Source organism: Paroedura picta, chromosome 1 (genome assembly GCF_049243985.1).
Source record: "Paroedura picta isolate Pp20150507F chromosome 1, Ppicta_v3.0, whole genome shotgun sequence".
NCBI classification, from domain to species: domain Eukaryota; kingdom Metazoa; phylum Chordata; class Lepidosauria; order Squamata; family Gekkonidae; genus Paroedura; species Paroedura picta.
Window position 1 is genome coordinate 40,438,384 of NC_135369.1, and position 25,081 is coordinate 40,463,464.

At 41.5% G+C, this 25,081-nt stretch overlaps 1 protein-coding gene across 44 annotated transcripts in view; it reads left to right on the forward strand.

Moving 5' to 3' along the window:
- Positions 1–19,982, forward strand: part of NRXN1 (neurexin 1) — a 1,166,434-nt gene extending 1,146,452 nt beyond the window's left edge. For all 44 annotated transcript variants that reach the window (XM_077334531.1, XM_077334465.1, XM_077334492.1 and 41 more), the window contains one exon: positions 16,488–19,982. In XM_077334531.1, the coding sequence (XP_077190646.1) occupies positions 16,488–16,792 (305 nt within the window). In that variant the 3' untranslated portion in view covers positions 16,793–19,982. The remainder of the gene's footprint in view (positions 1–16,487) is intronic.
- Positions 19,983–25,081: the final 5,099 nt, after the last annotated feature.

Sequence of the window (25,081 nt, forward strand, 5' to 3'; positions counted from 1 at the left end):
TGACCAAATGAATGTCTGGAAACGTAACAAGTTTGCCAGGACTTTTATACCAAGATTGTCATTAGCTGGTAGATGCCTGTGGTGAACACTGCTTGTGGCAAGAGGTACAGAGTACAGTTCTTCCTGCTCAGTGGCAGTTCTGTAGTAAACTTGTAAATAAAGCCTTATATCAGGGGTAGTCAAACTGCGGCCCTCCAGATGTCCATGGACTACAATTCCCAGAAGCCCCTGCCAGCATTCGCTGGCAGGGGCTTCTGGGAATTGTAGTCCATGGACATCTGGAGGGCCGCAGTTTGACTACCCCTGCCTTATATCATATCCTGAAATTGGTCAAGCCATAATCTGCTTGCAGTAGTAGCAGCCTCCTTACATACCACTTTTGCCATGCTAATGCTTTGGGGTGGAATGAAAAGTTTGTTTCTGCCTCCTTAAATTAAGCCTTTAGTAGAACCAAAGTTCGCTTCAGCAAGTCCCCTTTCATGCAGAGGTTACGATGCTTCTCAGATGGAAGTGAGCACTCATCAATAAGTGCTTTCGGTGTTGCCGCCAAAAAAATCCCTTCCATCAACTAAAAGGTTTACGCTCCTCATCTCTGCAGTCTCTGATTTATCGCCTCTCTATTGATTGTGCTAAATTATTAATCCAGAGGATTTATTTAGGAAAGTGAGGCAACAGCATCATTTCTCGGGAAGGGAAGGCTCTGCCAGAATTGTCACAGCCCGCAAGCCCTTCCCTGTCACCTCAGGTTCTGCTGGCTGTGCACCTGCCTTATGATAAATAATGAATGGGATGACGTGACTTGCAACTAATACAGGCCACATAGACACAGCATGGATTAGGAAACGATTATAAAACTGGAAGCCCACAAACCATGCCTGGAACATAACAAATGAGAAATGAATAACACTGCATGTGGTGTGCAAACTCCATTGAGGGGTACCAGATTTCATTACCTGAAGGTAAACACAGTCTCATTCTCAGGGACTCTGAGGCATTAGGAAAAGTCCAAGTCATCACCCTCCACGGCATCATCCTCCATACAGCAAGCCCTAGCAGACTGTATCCATGACAACGAAGGAAGGGCTTGTTTGGACAATGGGGAAGCCATCCAATAGCCTCCCTTGCCCTGTGGTGGCCATTTGATGCTCAAAGTATCACACATGGAAGTTAGTCAAGTTGGGCTAGCCAGGATAAGATATCGTGCAGAGGTTATTTTCATAGGACCTCATCAGGCCCGCATGCGCCTCAACACTGAGGAAGTAGCATCCAGCCAGAACAAAGAGCATAGCAGGTTGCTATGATTTCCTTTGGGAAATTGCAACTGGACTATATGTACTTCTGAAATACAACACAGCTCCCACATGCAGTGACAGGTATGTGCCATGTCACTGTGGCCCTCAGGAGACACACCTGGTTCTTTGATATGCCACCTTCAGCTCTTCTGAGTACTGTATTCCAATATAGAACCCACCTCATATATTCTAAATAGATTTATTTAATTTTATTTATTTTTGTATTTATATACTGCCGCATTCCCTTCGGACTCGCGGTGGTTCACAATAAAAATGCCACCTTGTAATCGGCAGGTGCTTCTCACAACTGCTGTCGGTACTGAAGGACAGGTAATCTGCAAACCTCCCTGAACAGCAGGCCTCATTCCAAGCCTGGAATTAAGGAAAAGAAGAGATGCTTTTTATGCCCCATTTTTCATTACCTGAAGGAGTCTCAAAGCAGTTTACAATTGCCTCCCCTTCCTCTCCCCACAACAGACACACTGTGAGGTAGATAGAATCATAGAATCATAGGGTTGGAAGGGACCTCATGGGTCATCTAGTCCAACCCCCTGCACTATGCAGGGCACTCACAACCCTATCACTCATCCACTGTAACCTGCCACCCCTTTGCCTTCACAGAATCAGCCTCTCCGTCAGATGGCTATCTAGCCTCTGAAGCTGAGAAAGCTGAGAGAACTGTGACTGGCCCAAGGTCACCAGCTGGCTGCATGTGGAGCCAGTAGGGAATCAAACCTGAGTCCCCAGATCAGAGGCCATCACTCTTAACCACTACACCAAGCTGGCTCTTGGTGCACTGCCAGCAGGGCGGAGAGCAAGATAAACACAGAGAGGAGGGTGTAAAATCATCACTACCACCACCACCATGGCAGCCAGCTATGGAAAGAGAAAGGTGGCCATAGTGGGGTGATGCTGGTGGTTTTAACTCCCCTTTCTCCGTGGCCAGCTTGTTCTGCTTCAGGTGCCTCAGCCTTCTCACTCTCTTGACTGTGCTGCTGTACCTCATCCTGGGGAGAATGCAAGAAGGCAAAGAGGGAAGTTGAGGGCGTGGAGACTTCTTGCGATGGGAGTGCTGCTGGCCAATTCAGAGTAGGCTTCTGAAGTGGGGAATCTGAGCACCCTTTGTTTTCCTTGCTGCCTTCCTGCTGTCTCTCCGCAGGACGAGGCATAGCAGGCTCCTATAGCTGTTGTCCAGGTCCAAGTGGGCAGGCTCTGCAGAGAAAAGACAGGTGCTTCTTCCATCCTTCCCTGCATGGGCTTTTCGCTGGCCAGGAGTGTTGTGACCTTCAGACATCTTCTAAACGTTCACATATTTGCAAGGTTTATTGCTTAGTCTTATGCACACTCACCGAAGTCACATTGAAGTGGGGCTTTTGTTTGAATAAGGTCCATAGGATGATGATCTTAGTGTCTTCACAGCACCTTCAAGCCAGCCACTCCTTCCCTGGGTGATGAATAGCCTGCCCATGATTATTATAGAGATGTATGGCTCCTGTATGTGAAGCTGGATCACCCAGGATATTATTGCATCATTATTTAGAGAAGATAAATATTTAGATAAGTGATTAATTTTCCCTTCCTTTGCACTCAGTAATTGATGGAAAGGAGTATCATGCCACCTTTCTGAGTACTAGGAGAAAATGGTTACAGCCGAACACCCAAATACATTAAAAAAATAAATTACTATTCTGTAGGAGCATGGAAGCACAAATTCTTGCAATTCAGATTTTATACCCCTAGTGGGATTTTGTTCTCAGTTATGCAGGCGGGGAGCAAACCATCCATTTCAGCTTGGTTTACTGAAGTGTGCAATTTATTTGGTTGCTTATTGCAGTTCATTAGATTTATAGCCCCCCTATGCCAAGGACTCAGGGTGGGTTACATAAATATTTACAGGACTCATGATATAATTTCGCAAGATGGGAAGGAGTACACTGACTGTGCGGCAGTAGTTGCAGACGTTTATTCTTTTGTTAAAACTCAAGTTCAGATGCATGCAAGCTTTTCTGGGGGAACGATCCCACTGAGCTGTGAATACAGCTTACCCTGCAGAGATCATACTGTTTTATCATGTAATTGTCTCCTGATTTCCTCACTAAAGTCTACAAAGCAGTCAAACACTGTGATAATTCCCAAGCTCAAGCCTGAAGCAAGAAGCATGAGATCAGCATTATGTGCAGCGTTCTGATATGCACAACACACATGTGCGTGCAATCCAAGAACCTACCAGCTGCCATTTTTATGTCCACTGCATTGCAAACAGAGTAGCTGTCAGTTTCTTTCACTAAGGTTTTGTTTCTAGCAATTAAAACCATATTAAGAACTGGGGGGTGTATTGGGTCTACTGAAGCGGGAGTGGGGGAGATGACAAAAAATACCTTATCGGTATTTTCTGGATATTTTTTCAACTGGTAAATAGCCACGATTTGTTCAGCTGTCCAAAATGGTCAAGCCTGAAAATATTCTGGATTTTTGGGACTGCCAGATAGCTGCAGTTAAAGTTTTATTTAAAGGGCTCTTAGTCCCTTTACATGTTTTCAAAGTGAATTCTCAGCTTGGAGAAGACTGCAAACCCTTTAAATGCCTTCAGAGTTTATTTGCAACTTGCAGAAGGCTTTTAAAGAGATCGTGATCACTTTAAACATCTTCTTTCCCCCTTGACTGGAAAAATGAAGGGTGGGGGCAGGAGAAGCCAAGCCAGCCCCTGGATCAGGTTGTGTTCTTCTCAAGTCTGTTAGAACCACCCCCACCCCCCAATACCAAACCAGTACCATACCAATATTGGGATCTGAAATTTTTCAGAAACATCCCCCAAAATGCCAGTCCAATAGACCCAAACCGAAAAATACTGAATTTGAAAAATTGCACAATCCTATGAAGAACAGTACAGTGCTGAGTGTTCCATAAGATGACAGGGTAAGCACTTTTAATATAATGAAGGAGGTTGGCATACAAATTGGAGGGTCATAGGTTCATAGACTGGGGAAGGCACTGGCAAACCACCCCGTATTGAGTCTGCCATGAAAACGCTGGAGGGCGTCACCCCAAGGGTTAGACATGACTCGGTGCTTGCACAGGGGATACCTTTTCCTTTACCTTTAGGTTCATAGAGCTTTTCAGGCTTGAAATTATTTTATTTATGGAATTAAACTTTATAGCTTCAATGTAACCAGTCACTTTGCTGGAGGCATTAATCATTCATATAAGATCTGTTTAGCAATCTTGCTTCCCAAAGTACCAGTACCATTCTGGCCCGAGTTCAATAGAAAGTTTTACTGGTCCAAAAAAAGACAACCTTAAGGGTCACTGAAATGAATGGAAGCTGCTAACCATACCTGACTCTTCTGCTTACTTCGGGCTTCAGTCCTGTTCATATTTACTGAGAAGTAAATCCAACTTTATTTAGCAGGTTTGCTTAGGATTCTGCTTCACTCCAGTGTAAGTTTTGATAGACTGGAACCCATTTTGTCAGGAAGGCTAGAATAAAAAAATGCTAGTCATTAAGGTGCTAAAATGTCCTACATATATTTTGAGTGGTAGAAAGTACCATCACGTCACAACTAACTTATGATGACCTATGACAGATCCCTACATATTTCTGCACTCTGGGGTAAATTTTTTCCTCCAAACTGAGCTGCTACTGTAGTGTGGTTTCTTTGTTATAAAATGATTTTCACTTTCTCACCTGGTCACTGATAGGCCTTTTGGCTTTACTCAGCCCAGTAACTTTTTGGGAAGGTGCAAGAGCCCTTTAGCTTTTTCTTACAAATCAGATATTTTTATAGTTTTAAGTTAGTAGTTAGACTTTTGAGATTTACATAAGCTTTGCCTTCAGATTTTTCTTTTAAGTTGAGAGGCTTTGTTACTGTGTTTATCCTAAAACAGGTATGCTTTATTTTTATCTTTGTGAGCTCCACTGAACTCCTCTGGCTTCTAGAAGGGTGGGCACTCTATGCTAGTACCTCCACTTTTCTTTTCTTAGAAGTACCAGTATCCCTCTGAAGTACTTTATTTCACACAGTCTGAGGAAATCCTTTCACCTGATTTCCGCTTTTCTAACTGGGCAGGGATCCTCCTTCTCTCCTTAGAAGAATTTTCCTTCCAATTTTGCCTGAATTGGAAGTGTAACCTCACTGCTCATATTCCCACTGCCAAATATCTGCCCCAGTTTTACGGACAATTTATAGAGTAGCTATCAGTTCTTTAACTAAAGTTTCTCCTCCGAGCGAATGGTTAGCTAGGCACAGGTATACAAGTTCTGTCATAATCAGACACAGACTTGACTTTAACTGACTCAAGTCTCTCTTGTGCACACAGCTAGTAAATCAGCTACCTCTGGCCAATCAGAGCACTCAGAGCAGCCTGTCTCTGGCTTTCTCTGCCTAGTGAAAAAAATTAACCCTTCACTCATTGTTGCTACTATTTCAGCACTTGGAACCTAACTTTCAAAGTGCTGTCCATTACAAAACTCCATAGACTTTTTAAGGCAACATTTTGCCATTGCCTGCCTTTGCACAGCAGTATTGAACTTCCTTGTGGTTTCCCATCCAAGTAAGTGGGAAGCAACCCCAGGCTGACCTTCCTGAGCTTCTGAGAACTTAGAAGACTGGATTATCCTGGACCCTCCCCTCTGGAATTAAAACTTTGCACAGAAGGTAAAATCTGATGCTCATTTTCTTGAAACTAAACCCCACTGACCTCAGTGGGACAAGCATACCAATGAACAGGGCTCAGGGCTCGGTGCTCGGCCCGGTACTTTTTAACATATTTATTAATGATCTAGATGAGGGGGTGGAGGGACTACTCATCAAGTTTGCAGATGACACCAAATTGGGAGGACTGGCAAATACTCCGGAAGATAGAGACAGAGTTCAACGAGATCTGAACACAATGGAAAAATGGGCAAATGAGAACAAGATGCAATTTAATAAAGATAAGTGTAAAGTTCTGCATCTGGGTCAGAAAAATGAAAAGCATGCCTACTGGATGGGGGATACACTTCTAGGTAACACTGTGTGTGAACGAGACCTTGGAGTACTTGTGGACTGTAAACTAAACATGAGCAGGCAGTGTGATGCAGTGGTAAAAAAGGTGAATGCCATTTTGGGCTGTATCAACAGGGGCATCACATCAAAATCACAAGATGTCATAGTCCCATTGTATACGGCACTGGTCAGACCACACCTGGAGTTCTGGAGGTCTCACTTCAAGAAGGACGTCGATAAAATTGAAAGGGTACAGAGGAGAGCGACAAAGATGATCTGGGGCCAAGGGACCAAGCCCTATGAAGATAGGTTGAGGGACTTGGGAATGTTCAGCCTGGAGAAAAGGAGGTTGAGAGGGGACATGATAGCCCTCTTTAAGTATTTGAAAGGTTGTCACTTGGAGGAGGACAGGATGCTGTTTCTGCTGGCTGCAGAGGAGAGGACACGCAGTAATGGGTTTAAACTACAAGTACAACTATATAGGCTAGATATCAGGAAAACGTTTTTCACAGTCAGAGTAGTTCAGCAGTGGAATAGGCTGCCTAAGGAGGTGGTGAGCTCCCCCTCACTGGAAGTCTTCAAGCAAAGGTTGGATACACACTTTTCTTGGATGCTTTAGGATGCTTAGGGCTAATCCTGCGTTGAGCAGGGGGTTGGACTAGATGGCCTGTATGGCCCCTTCCAACTCTATGATTCTATGATTCTATGATTCTATAACATGCATAGAATTGTCCTTTGTTTTTGAGGACAGTAACCCGTGACCTTAGCCTCTACATTTTAGTGCAGAGGTAATATTTTATCATACAAATAAGTCTTTCTTGCCATTATTATATTTAAAACTATATACGGAGAACTGAAAGTAAAAATTACATTATCTTAAAAAATTGCTAGGGAAACAAGTGTAAGTGTTTTAGCGGCCACTGATTATCCCTTTTGTATGTGTTAGCTTCATTGTATGGAACAGTAGTTTGGCCATGCTATCTAATGGCGGCTTGTGGCTCACAGACAGAGTATATTAGTGAGAGACAATCTACAGTGCGATGAGCGTAGTATTTGATATCTGCCATGTGGATTGTGTGAATAATAATGAAGCCAATAAGATGACCAGCAGGACACATTTGAACACTAGGGCTAACCTGTGAGTTTAAAAACAAAACAAAAACAGTGAAGCAAGACTGAACGGTGGGGAGAGAGAATATAACTTATTTGAAGTGCTGGAAGCAGAGAGCTTTGATCCATGGAAGATAGGATTTTTATCCCCGTGGAAAGAGAAACCAGACTCACCTAAAGCACAGCAGTTATTGAATGAAGCTCAGTACTGATTACGAAGAAAGCGTGTGCAGTCACCTCAGAAGGCTGTGGCCTTGTCAATCACAAGATTACATAGACAATATACTGCCGGCCTCCTCACTTGTCCACTTGATCAACTTCTCAAAAAGTAGAGAAACGTTTTAGTGGTCCACAAAAAACAGTTTGTGGACAGGAATCCAAAAACAGGGATTCCCCATAATTCATACTGCAGAAAATTATATTATCACTACAGAAAGTCTCTGTTTCCACATCAAATTGTATATGTGAAGATCCCAAGGGCAAACTAGGACTCATCTTGCATATCCGGAGGGGTGAGGGAGCAAGAGTGAGACCCTCATAATGGAAATCTACCTCTGGATCCAATGCAGAGTCCTACTGAGGGACTTCAGATTCTTACGCTGAATCAGACCCAATACTGGAAAAGCATCTTGGTTTTCCAGATGGAATTTTTGAGAGCCCAAGGGGCTATGGTAAGAACAGACATTGTACATGCCCTGATAAATGCACAGAACATCCAGATCCCAAGTGCATGTTCCACCGGTAGCTTTCAATCCGTCTTTTTGGTATTTTCTTCTGTTGCTTGCAAACTTATTATGTGAAATGTTTTAGATGCAATTCAGTTCTGCACATATGTGACCCTGTAGATATTTTCCTCATTAGGAGTCAACCAAAGACAGCTTAGTTTTCTAGGAATAAGCAATCATCCTGCAGCGGTGTCTTTGAAATTAAGTGATGCTTTACTAGGGGCTTAAGTGCATAGGAAATTAACACAGACCCATTGTTGCCCTCTGGGTGTACTTTGGTTTTACTTCCTTCAAGCGACTGGCTATGTCAAGTGCATATGTTTTTCTTGCATGCTGTGTTCCTTGGACCAGTGCTGCTGCTCTCTGAGTGGCAAAACAATATTGGCACTTGCTTGTTTGTGTGCAGCATGACTGTGAACTTGCACTATTCCTCATTGATGCCTAAATGAATAAAGAAGGGAGAGAGATTTGGTATTCTGACAGTAGAAACCCTGTGGCATAACCATCCCATAAAACCGGAGTAGTAAAGTAAACATTATATTCTTCTGGATAACCATGGACTGACTGACTGACACACTCTCTCTCTCTCTTTCTCTCATCTTTCTGTCTCTTTCATACAAACTAATCACCAATATTAACTCACATTAATATAATTTTATAGAGGAAGAAACAGGTGAACAACTTATTATTAACATCTCTGTATATTGAGTAGATTCTATCAATACAATACTACTCCCATGGAACAGGAATGGACAAATAGATGCAAAGAACTCTTCTGAAGTTTGGCAGTGGCTGAATTCAGCCCCATATTTCCTGGCCTGCTTCCATACTCCTAGCTGGACCATATGCAACTCCTGAGTAGCAAGGTTACATTTAATAATATCTATATTTTTTAAGTCCCTGGACATGAAGTTTGCTCGTATAAGACTTTTTTCCTGAATGTGCCAGTTTTTTGCATGCAGAGAAGCATTTCATCTCCAAAGAGTGATCCCCTGCTTTCTTTTGTAGTAATACAAATCAGAAAGGGCTGCCACCAAATATTGCTAATAGCATGGCACAGGGTGGAAGAGGACCACTTGGATATTCATATTGATTTAATGGCTTTGAGAAAATGAGGATAATATCACATTCAGATGAAATTGTGTCTAGATAATGTGATCCACCAGAGAAGAAGAGGAGGAGGAGGAGAGTTGGTTCTTAAATGCTGCTTTTCTCTATTCAAAGGAGTCTCAAAGCAGCTTACAATCTCCTTCCCTTTCCTCTCCCCACAACAGACACCCTGTGAGATAGGTGGGGCTGAGAGAGCCCTGATATTACTGCTCAGTCAGAACAACTTTATCAGTGCTGTGGCGAGCCCAAGGTCACCCAGCTGGCTGCATGTGGTGGAGGAGCAGGGAATCAAACCCGGCTCACCAGATTAGAAGCTTCCAACTGCTCCCAGATTCAAAGCCCACAGAGTATACATCACAAAATAATTACTTCCATGCCTTGTTGAAAGTGCAGTATTTTGTTTTTTAATCTTGTCTTGTGAATAATTTCCTGGCATTTCCCACTACTTGGTTTATGCAAAAGCATGAATATGAACCAAGCAGCTCTTTTTTACCTTTTTTTTTCTAAAGAAATGGTGTCTTTGCTAATTTCAATTCTCAAACACCACAGGAGTCTGCAATTCCAATTTTCTTTTCACAGTATTAATGAACACTGGACATTGGCAATAGTCACAGTTTTTCCTTACTCTTGAAATTTAAGAGTCATACCAAAGAGCTGCCAAGAATTATAATAACTCTCTAATGCACAATGTGGATCTGTGGCCAATTGTGATTGTTCCAGACATATTATTTCATAGGTGTGGTAACAAAAGTAATATAGAAATCTCATCTAGTTTTGTATATAGTACAGTTTAGATAGTGGGTGGGTGTATTTAAGGACAGGCACAATATACCCACCTCACTGATCCCTTTGAGAGAACTAGTTCTAGGCAGGTTGTCTGGTTAATTCCTGTCAGTGAGATGGAAAAACATAGTTTTATTATCTTCTCCATCCACCCTGCCAAACCATCCATATTGCCATAATGGCAGCTTCAAGATTTGCAGGTGGCTCTCCATCTTTAAGGATTTCCAGCTTCTCCGTGTTATGGCCTTACATCTAGACAAGCTGAGTAGTTATTGGCTTTTCATCTGCCATTTCCCAGGCAATAAAATAAGGCACTTTGACTATTCTGGTTGTTTTTCAAGGTATAAAATGTACAATAATGGCGAGTTCTGGTTGTTTTTTTCTGAGTCAGAATTTCCTCAGTATCTCATGAACTGCTGCCAGAAACTTGATATTAGCAACAGGCCCTTTGAAGCCATTCATGATCCTGAGGAAGCTCTTTAGTGAAACATGCCTGTGATGGAATCCTTTGTTTGATAGGCAGGGGATATATGTCATTGAAATAATAAATAAATGTTTGCAGTGGAATCATATCCTATGATTCCTTTCTTCTATCTTCCCCAAGGATATCAGGACAGTGCACACGGTTCTCCTTTTCTCCTACCTAGCTCCACAACAACCCTGTGAAAGGCAAGGGCTGAGAGAGGACACCCAGTGATCTCCATGGCTGAGCAGGAAACAAAAGCTGCACCACCCTCGTGCTAGGAACTGTGGGAAATATCCCACATATGGTTCTTAGCACTCTTACAAACTTGCAACAGATGGCCTGAAAAATAATTGACAAGAACAACTGGATATTGTTGGGAAAGTTATTCCATTTAGGAAAGCGATTAATAAAACAAAAAGGCATGTTTTAGCCTCAAACCCCTCATGCCCGTCCTCCGCACCACCAATTACAAACAGCTACTCTTAGAACACCAGGAACATTTTCAGTTAATTAAGTGGTTGTGTCTTCTTTAGACAGATGGAGAAAGTGAGATAATTGTGAAAAGATGCCTAAAATGAAAGAATTCCAGCAGGTTTAATTTTTTTATTTAAAAAAAAAACCCTTGACTTTACTTAAAATAAGATTCTTTGGTTTCATTTCTTATGCCTCTGTATTCAAAGGAACATTTCCCCATAAAGGGAAGCTGAAAGGTGCCATTTAGCAGACATTAATAGCAGAGTTAATTGACAGTGTTTGCCTCAGAGGCTGGTGTTCAAAGGGAGGGCAACTTTTAGCCCATCAGGTAGTGACAGAATTTATTCAGTAGATTCCATTCTTTCTTAGGCAGAAATTAATTTTCAAAATCACATTTAGTCTGATAAGCCTTTCTCAGTTTTACTCACATGGATACACTCAAGAGTCCTGATGCAGTCAGAGTGAATTGTCTTACAAAACAATTGATGCCACATCCAGCTCAGATGAATTTCTACCACAAATGCTATGGGGAGGAGGGAGAAAATCTCTGTTGTCACTACTGACTGCTTTGAGATGGACTCCTAGTGCAAGTTTATGAAGTTCAAGGGAAATGTACAGTTCTACAGTCTTACAGTGTTTTGAAGTGAAAACCACCTGAGTATTCAATGAAGTCTTATAATCACACTATGCATGATGTATTAAGTCATTTGAAATGCAATGTTGGAAAAGAATAGTACAGATATTATAGATCACCAAAAGGACAAATAAGTGGATTCTAGATAAAGTCAAGCCCAAAATCTCTCCAGAAGTTAAAATGATTAAACTAAGACAATCATACTTTGGTTACATTACAATCAGACAAGAGTCATTGGAAAAGACAATCATGCTAGGAAAAGTTGAAGGCAGCATGTCAAGAAAATGGCCCAACATGAGATGGATTGACTCTGTAAAAGAAGCCACGGTCCTCAGTTTGCAAGACCTGGGCAAGGCTGTTAACAATAGGACATTTGGGGGGACATTAATTCATAGGGTCATCATAAATCAGAAGTGACTTAAGAACATAAGATGAGCCCTGCTGGATCAGACCAGTGTTCCAGACCAGTGTTCCAGACCAGTGTTCCATCTAGTCCAGCATCCTGTCCCACACAATGGCCAAAAGGTTTATTTGAATGCCAAACACTGAGACTCAGGCCTTCCTCTGATGTTGCTTCCTAGCTCTGGGATACAGAGGCTTAGTGCCTTTGAATGTGTAGATTCCCATCAGTCACCATAGCTAGTAGCCATTGATAGATTTATCCCCCTGAATCTCTCTAATCCCCTAATCCCCTTTTAAAGTTGTTTATTCCTGTGGCCCTCACTAATCCGCTGATGATGGATTCCACATTTTAATCACTCATTTGAATCTCTCTTGATAGCACTTAATACACACAAGACACATGCATGATGTGTGAAAGCCATGACTAGGACCCAAAGGAAAAAATCTTTAGACATAGTAGCTAAACTGTTACAAAGATTCCATTTTAATCATCTTGATCTGTTTAATGAAGCCATCAGTCCTACAGAATCCAATACCTTGTACATTATGGAATGTATATGTTTTACTTGGTGTATTATTATTATTATTATTATTATTATTATTATTATTATTATTATTATATTTACCTACAGATACAGAGCAAATGAGTCTTTTCCTTACCAGCATGATATGATAGTTAAGAGCTGTGGATTCTAATCTGGAGAACCGGGTTTGAGTCCCCACCCCGCCACATGCAGCTAGCTGGGTGACCTTAGGCCAGTCACAGTTCTTAGGGCTATTCTCATAGACTGGTGCTCATAGAGCCCTCTCAGCCCCACCTACCTCACAGTGTGTTTGTTGTGGGGAGAGGAAGGCTGCCTTGGGACTTCTTTGTACTGAAAAGCAGGTTATAGTAAACCAGTTCTTCTTCTTCACTGTAGTCCCTCAGTGAATTAAGCTCCAGATGGCTAAGAAAGGGCACCTTTGCAGTCCTGGCTGCTGCCAGTATTCAAAGGCCACGTTAGGAGAATGCTCATACCCAGTTCAGTATCCTTCAGATATCAGAGTTTGTTGCACTCCGCTTGCTGTATTTCTAATTTAGGTCATGTTCTTCCCACTAATTCCTTGTTGCCCCAAAGAGCCTATATCTTGCCCCCACCAAAATTTAAAAGCAGGCCCATACAATAGGACTGAGTCCTGCCAAAGGCTAAAGCACTTTTGTAAGGCTCTGGGGAAAGGCAATTGCAAGCATTATCCAAAGTATTCTCAGGCCAGTATTTGCTGTAGTTCTCTAATTGCGATGTACCAGTATTCCAGCAATATCACTCTTGCATAAATACCTAAAGAACTGCATTTATGAGTCAACAGTATTGTCTTACGATAGCCCACTCTTAAAAAGCAAATTCAACTTCTTCAAGTTTCTGGGAAGTGTCATGGGGTTTTCCTGAAAAGAATCAAGAGGCAGCTCATGACAGTCGAAGGCCAAGCAGATAATCTCAATCCCATTCTAATTCTAAAGGCTGGATCCAGACTGCACTATGAGAGAGCCACTGTGATTGTTGGACTAGTGTCTGAAAGGCCAAGGTTCAAATCTTCACTCATGTCATGAAAGCTGGCTGAGGCCTTGTCTGCACTGGCAGTGCTGCATCAGGTTGCCACAGAGTGTTTTGGATGGGGCAGATTGCCCTGCCTCTTCCTGGGTCCATATGGGGGAGCATTTTCCCCACCAGAACCAGTCAGCCCTGGATTTGTGCCTCCAGACAAGGCAATTTAAGAACAAGGTTACAATGCAATCCCACCTTCTTAAAAATATATAAAATGTCCCAGGTGGCTCTGCAGTGTTGCCCAGTGCTGCGTAACAGCCTGGGGCATTTTTTGTCCCTTATGTGACTCTGTAGGTTGTGTGAGGGCAGGGAAGAGTCAAGCCAGGATGGCCCAATTCTTCCCTACCAGATGGCCCTGGACTGACATGGGCTCCAATGGCTTCTGCAGCAAGGAAGGAAACATGGAAGAACCCATATCCCCTTGCCATGGAGTAATGGAGGGCTTGGGTCAGGCTGGCCGGTGACCACATCTGGAAATGGTCATTAGCCCCACAACTGGATTAGCACCAGCCCAGGCCAAATTTTCCATATGGGAAAGGTCAGAGTGACCCGTTTCAGCCTCATACCACACTGGGTTGTTGTGAGAATAACATGAAGGAGAGGAGAATGATGCAAACCACTATGGTCCTCCATAAGGAGAAAGATGGGGTAGAAATGAATTAAATAAATAAAATGTTTATGAAGGACTCTGATGTCTTTATAAAGAAAACTGCACACATTTTGTGGATGTGAAGAGTTGTGTTATGGTATATGCACTGGATTTTAATAAGGTTATACCGTATGCTGCTGATCCATGTCTTTATGTTGTGCCCCAGCCTGAAATCCCATTGATTAGCTAGCTATCTGGTGTCAAAAGGTGAATATGAAGGAACTAGAGCTACCCTGCCTCAAGCACACAGAAAACCACAATTACTCAAATAGCTAACGGGCAAAATGTTAACCTTTGTGAAAGGTCTCTGTGCATGCTGAGCCAGGTGTTGGATGTGAGAAGAAGCCCATCCAGCTAAGTTTCTTCCTTGCAGAGCTGTCTCCTGTGTGCATACCTGAGCTGTATCAGGGTATTTCTGAACAGACACACATTCTAAGGGCAAAGCATACAGAGATGCATTTTGCTCTCAATGTTTCCAGAGGTAATTTGGGATGTCTTGACTTTTTAATTACTGAAGGAAATGTCAGCCAACTCAGGTTTGGCAATTTCAGTTCCTGGCTGAAAATGAAACAACACAAGCTGAAACTTGAGCTCTTCAGTTCAGACATCGCACTGAGGGGACTGACAGGCATCGCCCGATTAACTGGTTTTATTGTAATAATTTTGTGAGGCACTCGGTAATAAATTCTGCATTTCCCGGTTGTCTTGTGGATATAGCTTTTTCCTGCTTTTAATTATTAACCCAATAGTCTTTGATTGGCTCATACCCTGTGCTGGGGGAGGGAGGGCTGTTCTTCGTTTGTGTTGTTACCATCTGCAGCATATGTCATCAGACGGCCATCCAAAAGCTCTGTACACAAGTAAATGTGTGGAACTCATTTCACAACTTGTACTTGTTATATAGGTCAGCTGAAAACTGGAAATGGCACCAACTCAAAGTGAAGTGTGGGGGGAAATATGGGGGATCTTAGAAATGAATTTCAATAACATTAATAACATTTCTCAAAGAGGCTTCACACCACTCTAACTTGCCACTAAACCTTCCTTAACGTGAAATCTAGATTTAGAAGATGCAGGCCAGGTAAAAATATCTGTACAAATTGTAGGGAATCGGGGGGGGGGGGTATTTCTGCAAGAGTGTTTCTTTTGGTTCTCTCTTTTGAGTTCACACTTGTAGGCAGACTTAACAGCCTTAAGGAAATACAGAAGAGCCTCTCTCTTTACTCTGACTCATGCTGGTAGGTCATGAGTCTCTCAATAGATCTCAGTGCTGTTAAAATTATGTGCGCCGTTATCTTTTTTTATTATTCCTTTGTTTTGCTTTTGGTGTGTGAATATAAATTTTATTTATATGCATGAATTCAAGAACTATTTGAGCCTTTTGCAAAAATCTAAACAATACTAAAATCATGCAACAGACAGACATGCAACTTGGGTCATGTGTATATGGGCATTTCTTCAAGGGTTGGACACTGTGATCTACTGCACCTGATCCCTGCAGTCTAATCAACTGTGGATCTTCAATTCCTACTAGCCCTCTTATCTGTCTGTATAGCAGATGGATGCAATAATTAAATCCAAAGAAGAAGAATGCATAGTTGTGAGAGAACCACATGTGGAAGCATCGTTTGCTTACTTGTTCTGGTGCAAAAATTTCCTTTACTAAAAACGCACCTGTACATGTAGGTGTTCATATTGTTTGATCCCCACCATTATGTGGGGCAGCTGCTTTCAGTCGCCCACATTTAGAAAGGGTACATTGTACAAATTGCTGGAAATAACTTGTATAAAGTGTAATAATAATGGGTTCACAAGTTTAAACATTCTTGTACGTAGAAAGCTAGTACATCAAGGAGATGTCCATTTATGTGGTAGATTTCCAAAAACAAGAAGTTTTTGACATGTAGGAGTTCTCATATATGTGATTTTCCCCCACCTACATTATAAAGTGGCGCAGTCACTGAAGGTCACTGATATGTCTTTTTCTAAATGAATATATTAGTCCTGTGTTGCTAGCACAACTTTAAAATAGGAGCTCAGAAGTGAGCTGTGCAATTTAATATTGGGAGCGGGGTTGTCCTATACTTCTGGTTTATTCCCAGATTACCAGACTGGAATCAAGGAATGTCCACCCATGGAGACATGCCCAGTGGCACATGGTTAATGTGACCTTGCCTGATCTATTAAATGTGTTCTGATGCTATATGAATATAGAATGCACAGATGGTTTCTACTATGCACTGTAAAAATGTTTCTTTCATCATTTACCTACAGCAAGTCCCACCAAGGCTGGAGGGAGAGAATTTGCAAATTCGGATGAGGTGGTCCGGGAATCCAGCAGCACAACTGGCATGGTGGTGGGGATTGTGGCGGCAGCTGCTCTGTGCATTCTCATCCTCCTCTATGCCATGTACAAGTACAGAAACCGAGATGAAGGTTCCTACCATGTTGACGAGAGTCGAAACTACATCAGTAACTCAGCACAGTCCAATGGGGCTGTGATTAAGGAAAAGCAACCAAACAGCTCTAAAAGCTCCAGCAAAAATAAGAAAAACAAGGATAAGGAATACTATGTCTGATCCCAACGGCTAAAAGAACAATTGTATAGAAATAGTCTTCATTTTATCTGAGACATAAAAACAAAACTTATTTACTTTACTTTTTATGAAGCACATACAAAGTTTAAAAAATGGGAAAACAAGAACACAGGGAATGCAATCAGAAAGAAAAGACTTTTTTAAAAAAAAAAGGAAAGAAAAAAAATGAAATAAGCATTTCATGCTCTTGTTTCGCTGAAACAGGAGTCAATAATCCCCTAACATCCACAGTGTTTTCATTTACTCTGCCGTCTTTCTGTTGCTGGAATGTTTCCGAAGACGATGTTGGTACTGCACATCCATAAGGCAAGGAGTATTACTACAACAAAACATCACCCAGCACAACACGAAGTGTAACCAACTGCAACAACAAAAATGAAATCTCTCTCTTGCGCGCACACATACACACAAACACACACAAACATACACACAAAAGAAGCTACCTACAAGTCTGGATTTCGCCAAAGTGCTAGCACATTCCTGAGGAGTAAGCTAGTCTTATGACCCGAAAAGACTCTGCCGTCCTACACGAGCCCTCGTCCAGCAGACTTCGAAAGAGTTTGCCACCCAGTCCAGAGAAGCAGTGGTCGAAGCTGGGGTTTGAAGTGAAGTGCTGGCTTTTCTGAATAAACCACATTTTTTAAAAAAAGAAAGAAAACACTTTAATTTTAAAAAAAGCCCCTTTCTGGTTGTGAAGAAAAAATATAGCGGCCTTATTTTCAATTATTAATAATAATAATAATAATAAACAAACAAAAGAAGAGAAATATAAGGCTTATTTTTCACACACCACTAACAAACAAACCTGAGGGCATAGATGCAATCATTGGGGGGGAAATCATGCACGCTTAATATGTTATTACATATGTTTATATTTAAAAAAAATACATCTATATGTGCTTTCTGGACTGTGATAAGTGATGTTTTCTAGCCTGTTGTATAGAAAATGCAAACTATATCTGCTCTTCAACCATTTTTGGTAAACTCAATGTTCTAAGTGTTGCTAGGTATAGAACGTTTGACCACATCTGGAGCAACCAACCATTTTGTTTACTTTTTCAGCCATGAGAAACTGCTACACTGTTTCTTCCTCTCCTGCAACTGATTTTTTTTTTACATTTATTTTCTTTTCCTCGTTTGTTTTAATTTACAGTGCAGTGAATATACTAAGAGGGACATGTATGAATGTATATAAGAGTCAGCTAATTTTCTTCTTAACCCTGTACAGCCCTCCTCTCTTCTGTTGCAGTTCAGTTATAGTAGTTTGTATGAAAGAAGTGGATTTAGAAAGCAACTCTATATAGATATAAACATCATACTTTTCTTCTCCAATTGCCTGTCCACTCCCAATAGACATCAGCCAAGCTTAATTGAAGTCATGTGGCTTCTGCCACCCAACCAAATTTGACAAAAATCAATTGTTAAGTGACCTTTGCACTCCAGTTCAGATCACATCTAGTTGACTGCTCCCCGGAAGTGAGGAAAAAGTCAAATTCCTTGGGTTCTACAAATCATTGTCACTATGTAGCATTTGCCCAACATTCATAAGGTAACCACTAAACTGTTGATTAATCAGAGAATTCAAGTCTGCCCTTTGAATTACATGAGCTCCTCACAGTGAGGCATCCCCCAGTTATGAAAAAAAAAATGTTTCCAGCATAAACTACATGCAAAATCATGATTTCAAGTGCACATTTTGTTATCTGAGGAAGTATTCTGTATTGTTTTCCTAAAAAAAATTTTTTTTTAATTCCACCTTGCCTTTTCTGAGATATCTTGATTTGGTGGTTCAGTATGCTTTATGTTTATCTGCATAGATATAAGTATAAACATTTATTTTTGTTTCAATAACATGCTTATGCTATAAGTTAGCCATTAAAAAGAAAAACAACAGGACTGCTCCACCAGATTTCCAACAATAAGTCATTGTGTAACACCTCACTTGCAGAGAGATACAAAGGGAATATCTTAGGCCAAGAGAAAGTTGTTCAGTAGAGAATCAGCCATAGCTTGAAAGGCATCCTGGGACAAGGAGAATGGTTCAAACTTACAGACACGAAGAAGGAATTTAAAATTAGCTTTAACCAGCAAGACACTGTATCTTCTTGTGTGCTGTTTGCTGCCACTGAAGCAAAACCCTGGGTATCATGGGAAGCCTTGGACTTCAATACAGCAATATTTTAGAAATGTGTGCAAAACTGTTGTGTTATCACCATCTTTGGAAACTGCCAAACAATTTGATCACACTGTATGTCAAAAGGGTTGAGCGGGGTGGGGTGGGGATGTGAATAGTTGAAGGAAGTGTCAGCAAGGCTATATAATCTAAAAATCCTTTGCCCAATTGCTCTCCTCCTCTACCATTTTCACAAGTGACATGGGGGGCAACAAGAGGGTCTGGCTTTCATACACAAAACAAAACAAGACGCCAATGAGAAATTGATTTCTGTAACTGTCAGGATACTTGAAAGGGGAGACATATTCTGCTCCTTGGAGTTTTCCACCACTGCCGCAGTGTGAGCCAACAGCAAGATTCTCTTGTGGTTCCATATTGACTCTGTTAACTCACCTAACTTGATCAGATTATTTTTTTCTGAGCAATTAACATGACTACCGAAAGAAGTAAGTAATAGGGGATTGCTATTTCTAGAGAAAGTCATTTAAAGCTGTTTTCTGGGGAGTTACTCTTCCTTGTTAATTTTGTGACTTAATAATGAACAAAGAAGTGTTTGCATTTATCAGATGTTACAGTAGCTATATTAAAACACCTTTCTCTTTTCAAAGTACATAACAAATACTTTAATCCCATCTCTGTAATAATCTAATTTGTTTGACAAAGCTGCAATCCTATACACATTTACTAGGGAGTAAGACCCACAGGACCAAGTGAGACTTCTTCTGAATAAACATGTTTAGGATTGTGCTGTGAGATGGCTTTGGGTCATTTTTTTTAATTACTGTATTGTGTTGCCTTTTTTAACAATACACTAAAATGTGTGAAATTATTCATTCCCAAAATATCAGAAAAAGAGGTCAGAGGCCCTTAACCTTATAGTGCTTTCTGTGATAGGTATTTACAATTTTTTTATTTGTTGCAAGGCCAATTTATCCATTATTGGAAATGCTAAGCAAGTGGAATTTACCGTTTTGTTAATAAAATGTTTCTTAATACAAATGCTGACTCATTATTTCCTCATCCTTTTGCTTCATTTGCCATAATTAATATGTTGTGACTCCTACAATTCAGCTACAAGATATAGTTTCCTCACTACCACCTTCCATTCTCCACAGGCTCCTAATTTATTTAGAAAGCTCATACACATGTATACTGTTCTGTGTCTGTCCTTGCTTCCAAAAATGGAAATAGCCATCTGCTGAAGAAATTGTTATGTGACCTTCAGAAATCCTTGAATCAGGGTAACAGCCTGCAGGACTTGCAGAATGTGTAATTGTGCAATGTTTCCTACCTTGTATTTGAAACTTTCTGTCAGAATGAGCCAGCATGGTATAGTGGTTAAGAGCGGCAACTTCCTCCTGCTATGGGCTAGTTGTTGGAAACATCAGCCACCACATGGAGAATTGGCTCATTGGAGCAACATTCTGAATACTTGTGAAACTCCATTTGCATGTCCATGCTGGAAGTTTTCTTTTGCCCGTGGAAGCCGACTTTGAGAATCCCTAGAGTAGAGAAAAGCAGGGTATAAAAACCAGCTCTTCTTTTTTCTTCTTCTTCCAACAGTGGTCCTTAAATATTGTTTATAGACTATTGCTTTTTTGGCTGGTTTGTCCTTTACCACACAGCCACCCTAGAAGAAGAAGAAGAAGAAGAAGAAGAAGAAGAAGAAGAAGAAGAAGAAGAAGAAGAGTTGGTTCTTACATTCCACTTTTCTCTACCAGAAATAGTCTCAGAGCGGCTAACAATCGCCTTTCCTTTCCTCTCCCCACAAGAGACACCCTGTGAGGTAGGTAAGACTGAGAGAGCCCTGTTATTACTGCTCAGTCAGAACAGTTTTATTAGTGCTGTGGTGAGCCCAAGGTCACCCAGCTGGTTGCATGTGGGGGGGGGGGAGAGAATCATTTGCACTCCTAACCACTACAGGTTTTTTTTGTTTGTTTTTTTTACTTTCCAACTACTTAAATCCATCTGTATGGCTGGGGCCAGCCCTGGCTTAAATGGAGTCAGAATTAAAACTCCATTGCTGTCTCTTTATACCACTTGCATGAGAGAGAACATGTACACATGAATTTCTTTGATTTTGTGCTGTATATGTTGCTGAGAAAGCAATGCATCTGATTTAAATGTTAAATTGTCAGCCTTCAGGACCATCTGGTCAAAGATAAATTGCTGGTTTATGGATCACTCCAGCCTAGAGTAAGTCATATCCCTTATGGACCACTGTGTGCAGTTTAAAATATGAAATCCAAAAGTTGCAGTATGCTACCCAATGTTAAAACAGGTTGTTAACAATGAGAATAATGAAGTGAGTAATCTGGGCAGCTCTAGAACCCCAGAGTCTGATCAAGCATAGCCTCTTCTATTCCGCCTTCTAATGCACTCTCTACTGATGTTCCACTATGTACAACAGCCATGAAACACAATCATAAACCACCATTCAGTCTCAGATTTTCCTTTCATAAGCTCCTGCTGCTCTATATATTCCCTGTTTTATTTCATCACAAGAAAGGATACTTTCCTCTGCAGCAACCTGAGTATATGGAAATCACTGTTAGGAATTCCAGTGGATTCAGGAATGTTACAGTGTTTTGCAAGGTGAGAGCACAAATAATAATTATTTTATCTGTTTACATTATTTATAGTCCATGTTTACCACAGGGACTAATGGCAGATTATGTATAGTGATTCAGCAACCAATGCATTAGGATATTAGAAATCGGGACCCACCAGAACGAATAAAGCATAGCGTAAGTACTCTTATGACGCATTAAGCAATACAAAAATAACAGCAATAGGCTTCTACTTAAATTAAACTATGCAAAACAGTATAGACCACAGTTAGGGATCGGCACAGACTGGTTTGTCTGGTTCGTGAACCACGAACCATCACAATTTTTTAGTGGCCAAATGAACCAATGAAGTTTCTGGTCTGGTAGAATGGCCCTCCCAACATGCTAGAAATGCCAAACTCACAGAGGAGCTCCAGTTGGCTACCTACCCTCCAAGTTTGGTGAGGACTGGATTTCTGGGGTCTGAATTACAGCCGCCCAAAGAAGATGCCCCGAGGAAAGTGCTTTCTGGGGAGATTATGTCATCAAACTTGGAGGGTAGGTAGAGGAGAGTCAGTCTGAAATCCACTGCAAGTTTGATTGCTCTAGCTTGCTCTAGCTTACTCTAGCTTGTTCTATATACTTCTGAACCTGTGCCTGTCAAAATGATAGGGTCCCTATACTAGAGACATCAAAATCATAGGGGAACTCTCCTGGATGCTCTGCTACATGCTTTCCAAGTCCCCCATATTTGCTTTGAAATTTAGATTGAGCAAAGATTGTCATGAAATGTACCTGTCCATGAACCAACATGAATAACTTGAACATTTGTGGGAATTTCTTGCCTGTTAATCTGCAACAAACTTAATTTCATGAACTGTGAACCAGCCCAAATTCATCATGAACTTAATTCATGAGCTGGCTTGTGCCTGTTGCTAGCTTATGCCCCTAAACATTAATCCAAGCCAGTTTGAAAAACCATTTCCACACAAAGCCAGATGTATGCAGGTATAGTAATTCTTACATTAGAAATGATTGGAAACATGCTATTGCAGTCATGGAAATTGCTATTGGTTGTAGTCATGTACAGAGCAGTTCATACTAATGTTTCTCCTAGGCAATTTTGGTTCTGTGATTTAAGTAAATTCAGAACCCAAAGACGAAAAATGCTCGGTCTTGGAATTTGACCAGCTTACAGTGAGAGAAGGATAAACAAGAATACACCTAATTTGTATCTTTTCCTGACATTTACTTTAATGTTAAGAGGATTTTTAGATGGATTATCAGAATGAGCTGGATCCGAGGAGGTGGTCTTTAAGGTAAGTTGGACTGAAACCTTTATAGGTTGCATGGAGAGGCCCGCAAAACTTGTGGGGGAGGGGAGAATCTAATCCTTTTTGTCCCCCACCACCAAATATGACCACTTGCCCATCAACATGCAGAGTTGTTGCCAATAGCTTCCTGGCTTCCATGATAGTGGAATGTCAGGTGGACAGCTCCAGCCTAGAGTAAGTCATATCCATATGTAAGCAATTTAAATGGTGCCAATCATCAGTTTTGATCATTCATGTTGGCAAATGCATGTTCTTGCTGAAGGATCAGCCAAACAAGGACAATGATAGTGAAGCCATGTTTTAAAAAACTGACAAGCATTGCCCACTCCAATTTCCATACCCAATTTCTTCCTCTTTTTTCCCCCTTGTTGCAAAAATGCCCTGATAATTTTGAGGCTCCCATAGTCTGCATGGTTCAAGCACTTCTTAAGAATAGAATCATAGAGTTGAAAGGCCATCTAGTCAAACTCCCTGCTCAATGCAGGATCAGCCCAAAGAATCCAGGATAACTGTCTGTCTAGCCACTGCTTGAAGACTGTGAGTGAGAGGGAGATCACTCCCTCCTTAGACAGCCGATTCCACTGCTGAACTACTTTGGGATAAAATCTTTTCTGATATCTAGCCAATATTGTCTTCCACGTACTTTAAACCCATTACTGCAGGTCCTATCCTCTGCTGCCAACATTTCCCTGCCCTCCTCTAAGTGACAACCTTTCAGACAACAGCAATCATGTCCCCTCTCAACCTCTTCTTTTCCAGGCTGAGCATTCCCAAGTCCCTCAGCCTTTCCTAATAGGGCTTGGTCCCCAGGCCCCAGATCATTCTCATCACACTCCTCTGAACCCTCTCAATTTTGTCCACATCCTTTTTGAAGTGAGGCCTCCAAAACTCCACACAATATTCCAGGGGGGGTCTGACCAATGTGTTATATAGCAGGACTATGACATCTTATGAAGAAGAAGAAGAAGAGTTGGTTCTTATATGCCACTTTTCCCTACCCGAAGGAGGCTCAAAACGGCTTACAGTTTCCTTCCCATTCCTCTCCCCACAACAGACACCCTGTGGGGTGGGTGAGGCTGAGAGAGCCCTGATATCACTGCCTGGTCAGAACAGTTTTAAAGCCATTACTGCATTATGATTTTGATGTGATGTCTCTGTTGATGAAGAAGACTGCATTCACCTTCTTTACCACTGTATCACACTGTCTGCTCATATTTAGCTTACAGTCCACAAGTACTCCAAGAACATGTACACACATGTACACAGAGGTGTATCTCCCATCCAGTATGCATGCTTCTAATTTTTGTGACCCAGATATAGAACTCTGCATTTATTGAATTGCCTCTTTTTCTCATTTGCCCACTTTTCCAGCATGTTCTGATCTAATTGAACTCTATATCTTCTGGGATGTTTGCTATTCCTCCCAAATTGGTGTAATCTGCAAATTTAATGAGGAGTCCCCCTGCCCCCTCATCCAGATAACTGATCAAAACGTTGAAAAGTACCAAGGCCTGTGCCGCTTTGCTGCTCACCTCCCTCCACTCTGATGAAACACCACTGGCAATCACTCTTTGGGTGCAGTTTTCTAGCCAGTTCCATATCCACCTAAATATCCAAAAATCCAGTCTACAATCCTCCAGTTTACCCATCAGAACATCATGGGGAACCTTGAAAAAAGCCTTGAAAAAACCTTGAAATAATCTAGGTAAACAATATCCACTTGGTTTCCACAATCTAAGAAGCCCTTTACTTGGTCAAAGAAAGAAATTCTTTAAAGGAAACCATATTGGTCTGGCAAGACCTGTGGGAGACAAATCTGTCTGTCTTCCCCAGATCAACAAATTGTTCTCCAGATTATTACAGATTGCCCTCTTTAAAATCTGCTCTTACTGCAATTGTGATCAGACTCACTGGTCTGTAGTTTCCTGGGTCACCTCTGCTCCCTTTTTTGAAGACTGGGGTAACATTCTCTCTCCTCCAGTCTTCTGGCACCTCTCCAGTCCTCCAAGAGGTCCTACAGATGATGGACAAGGGTTCTATATGCTTTCCAGAAAGTTCTTTGAGCACTCTTGGGTATACACCACCTGGCCCAGGGGATTTGAAGTCATCTAGTGCAGCCAGGTGAGCCTCTTGTGGCGCAGAGTGGTAAGGCAGCCGTCTGAAAGCTTTGCCCATGAGGCTGGGAGTTCAATCCCAGCAGCCGGCTCAAGGTTGA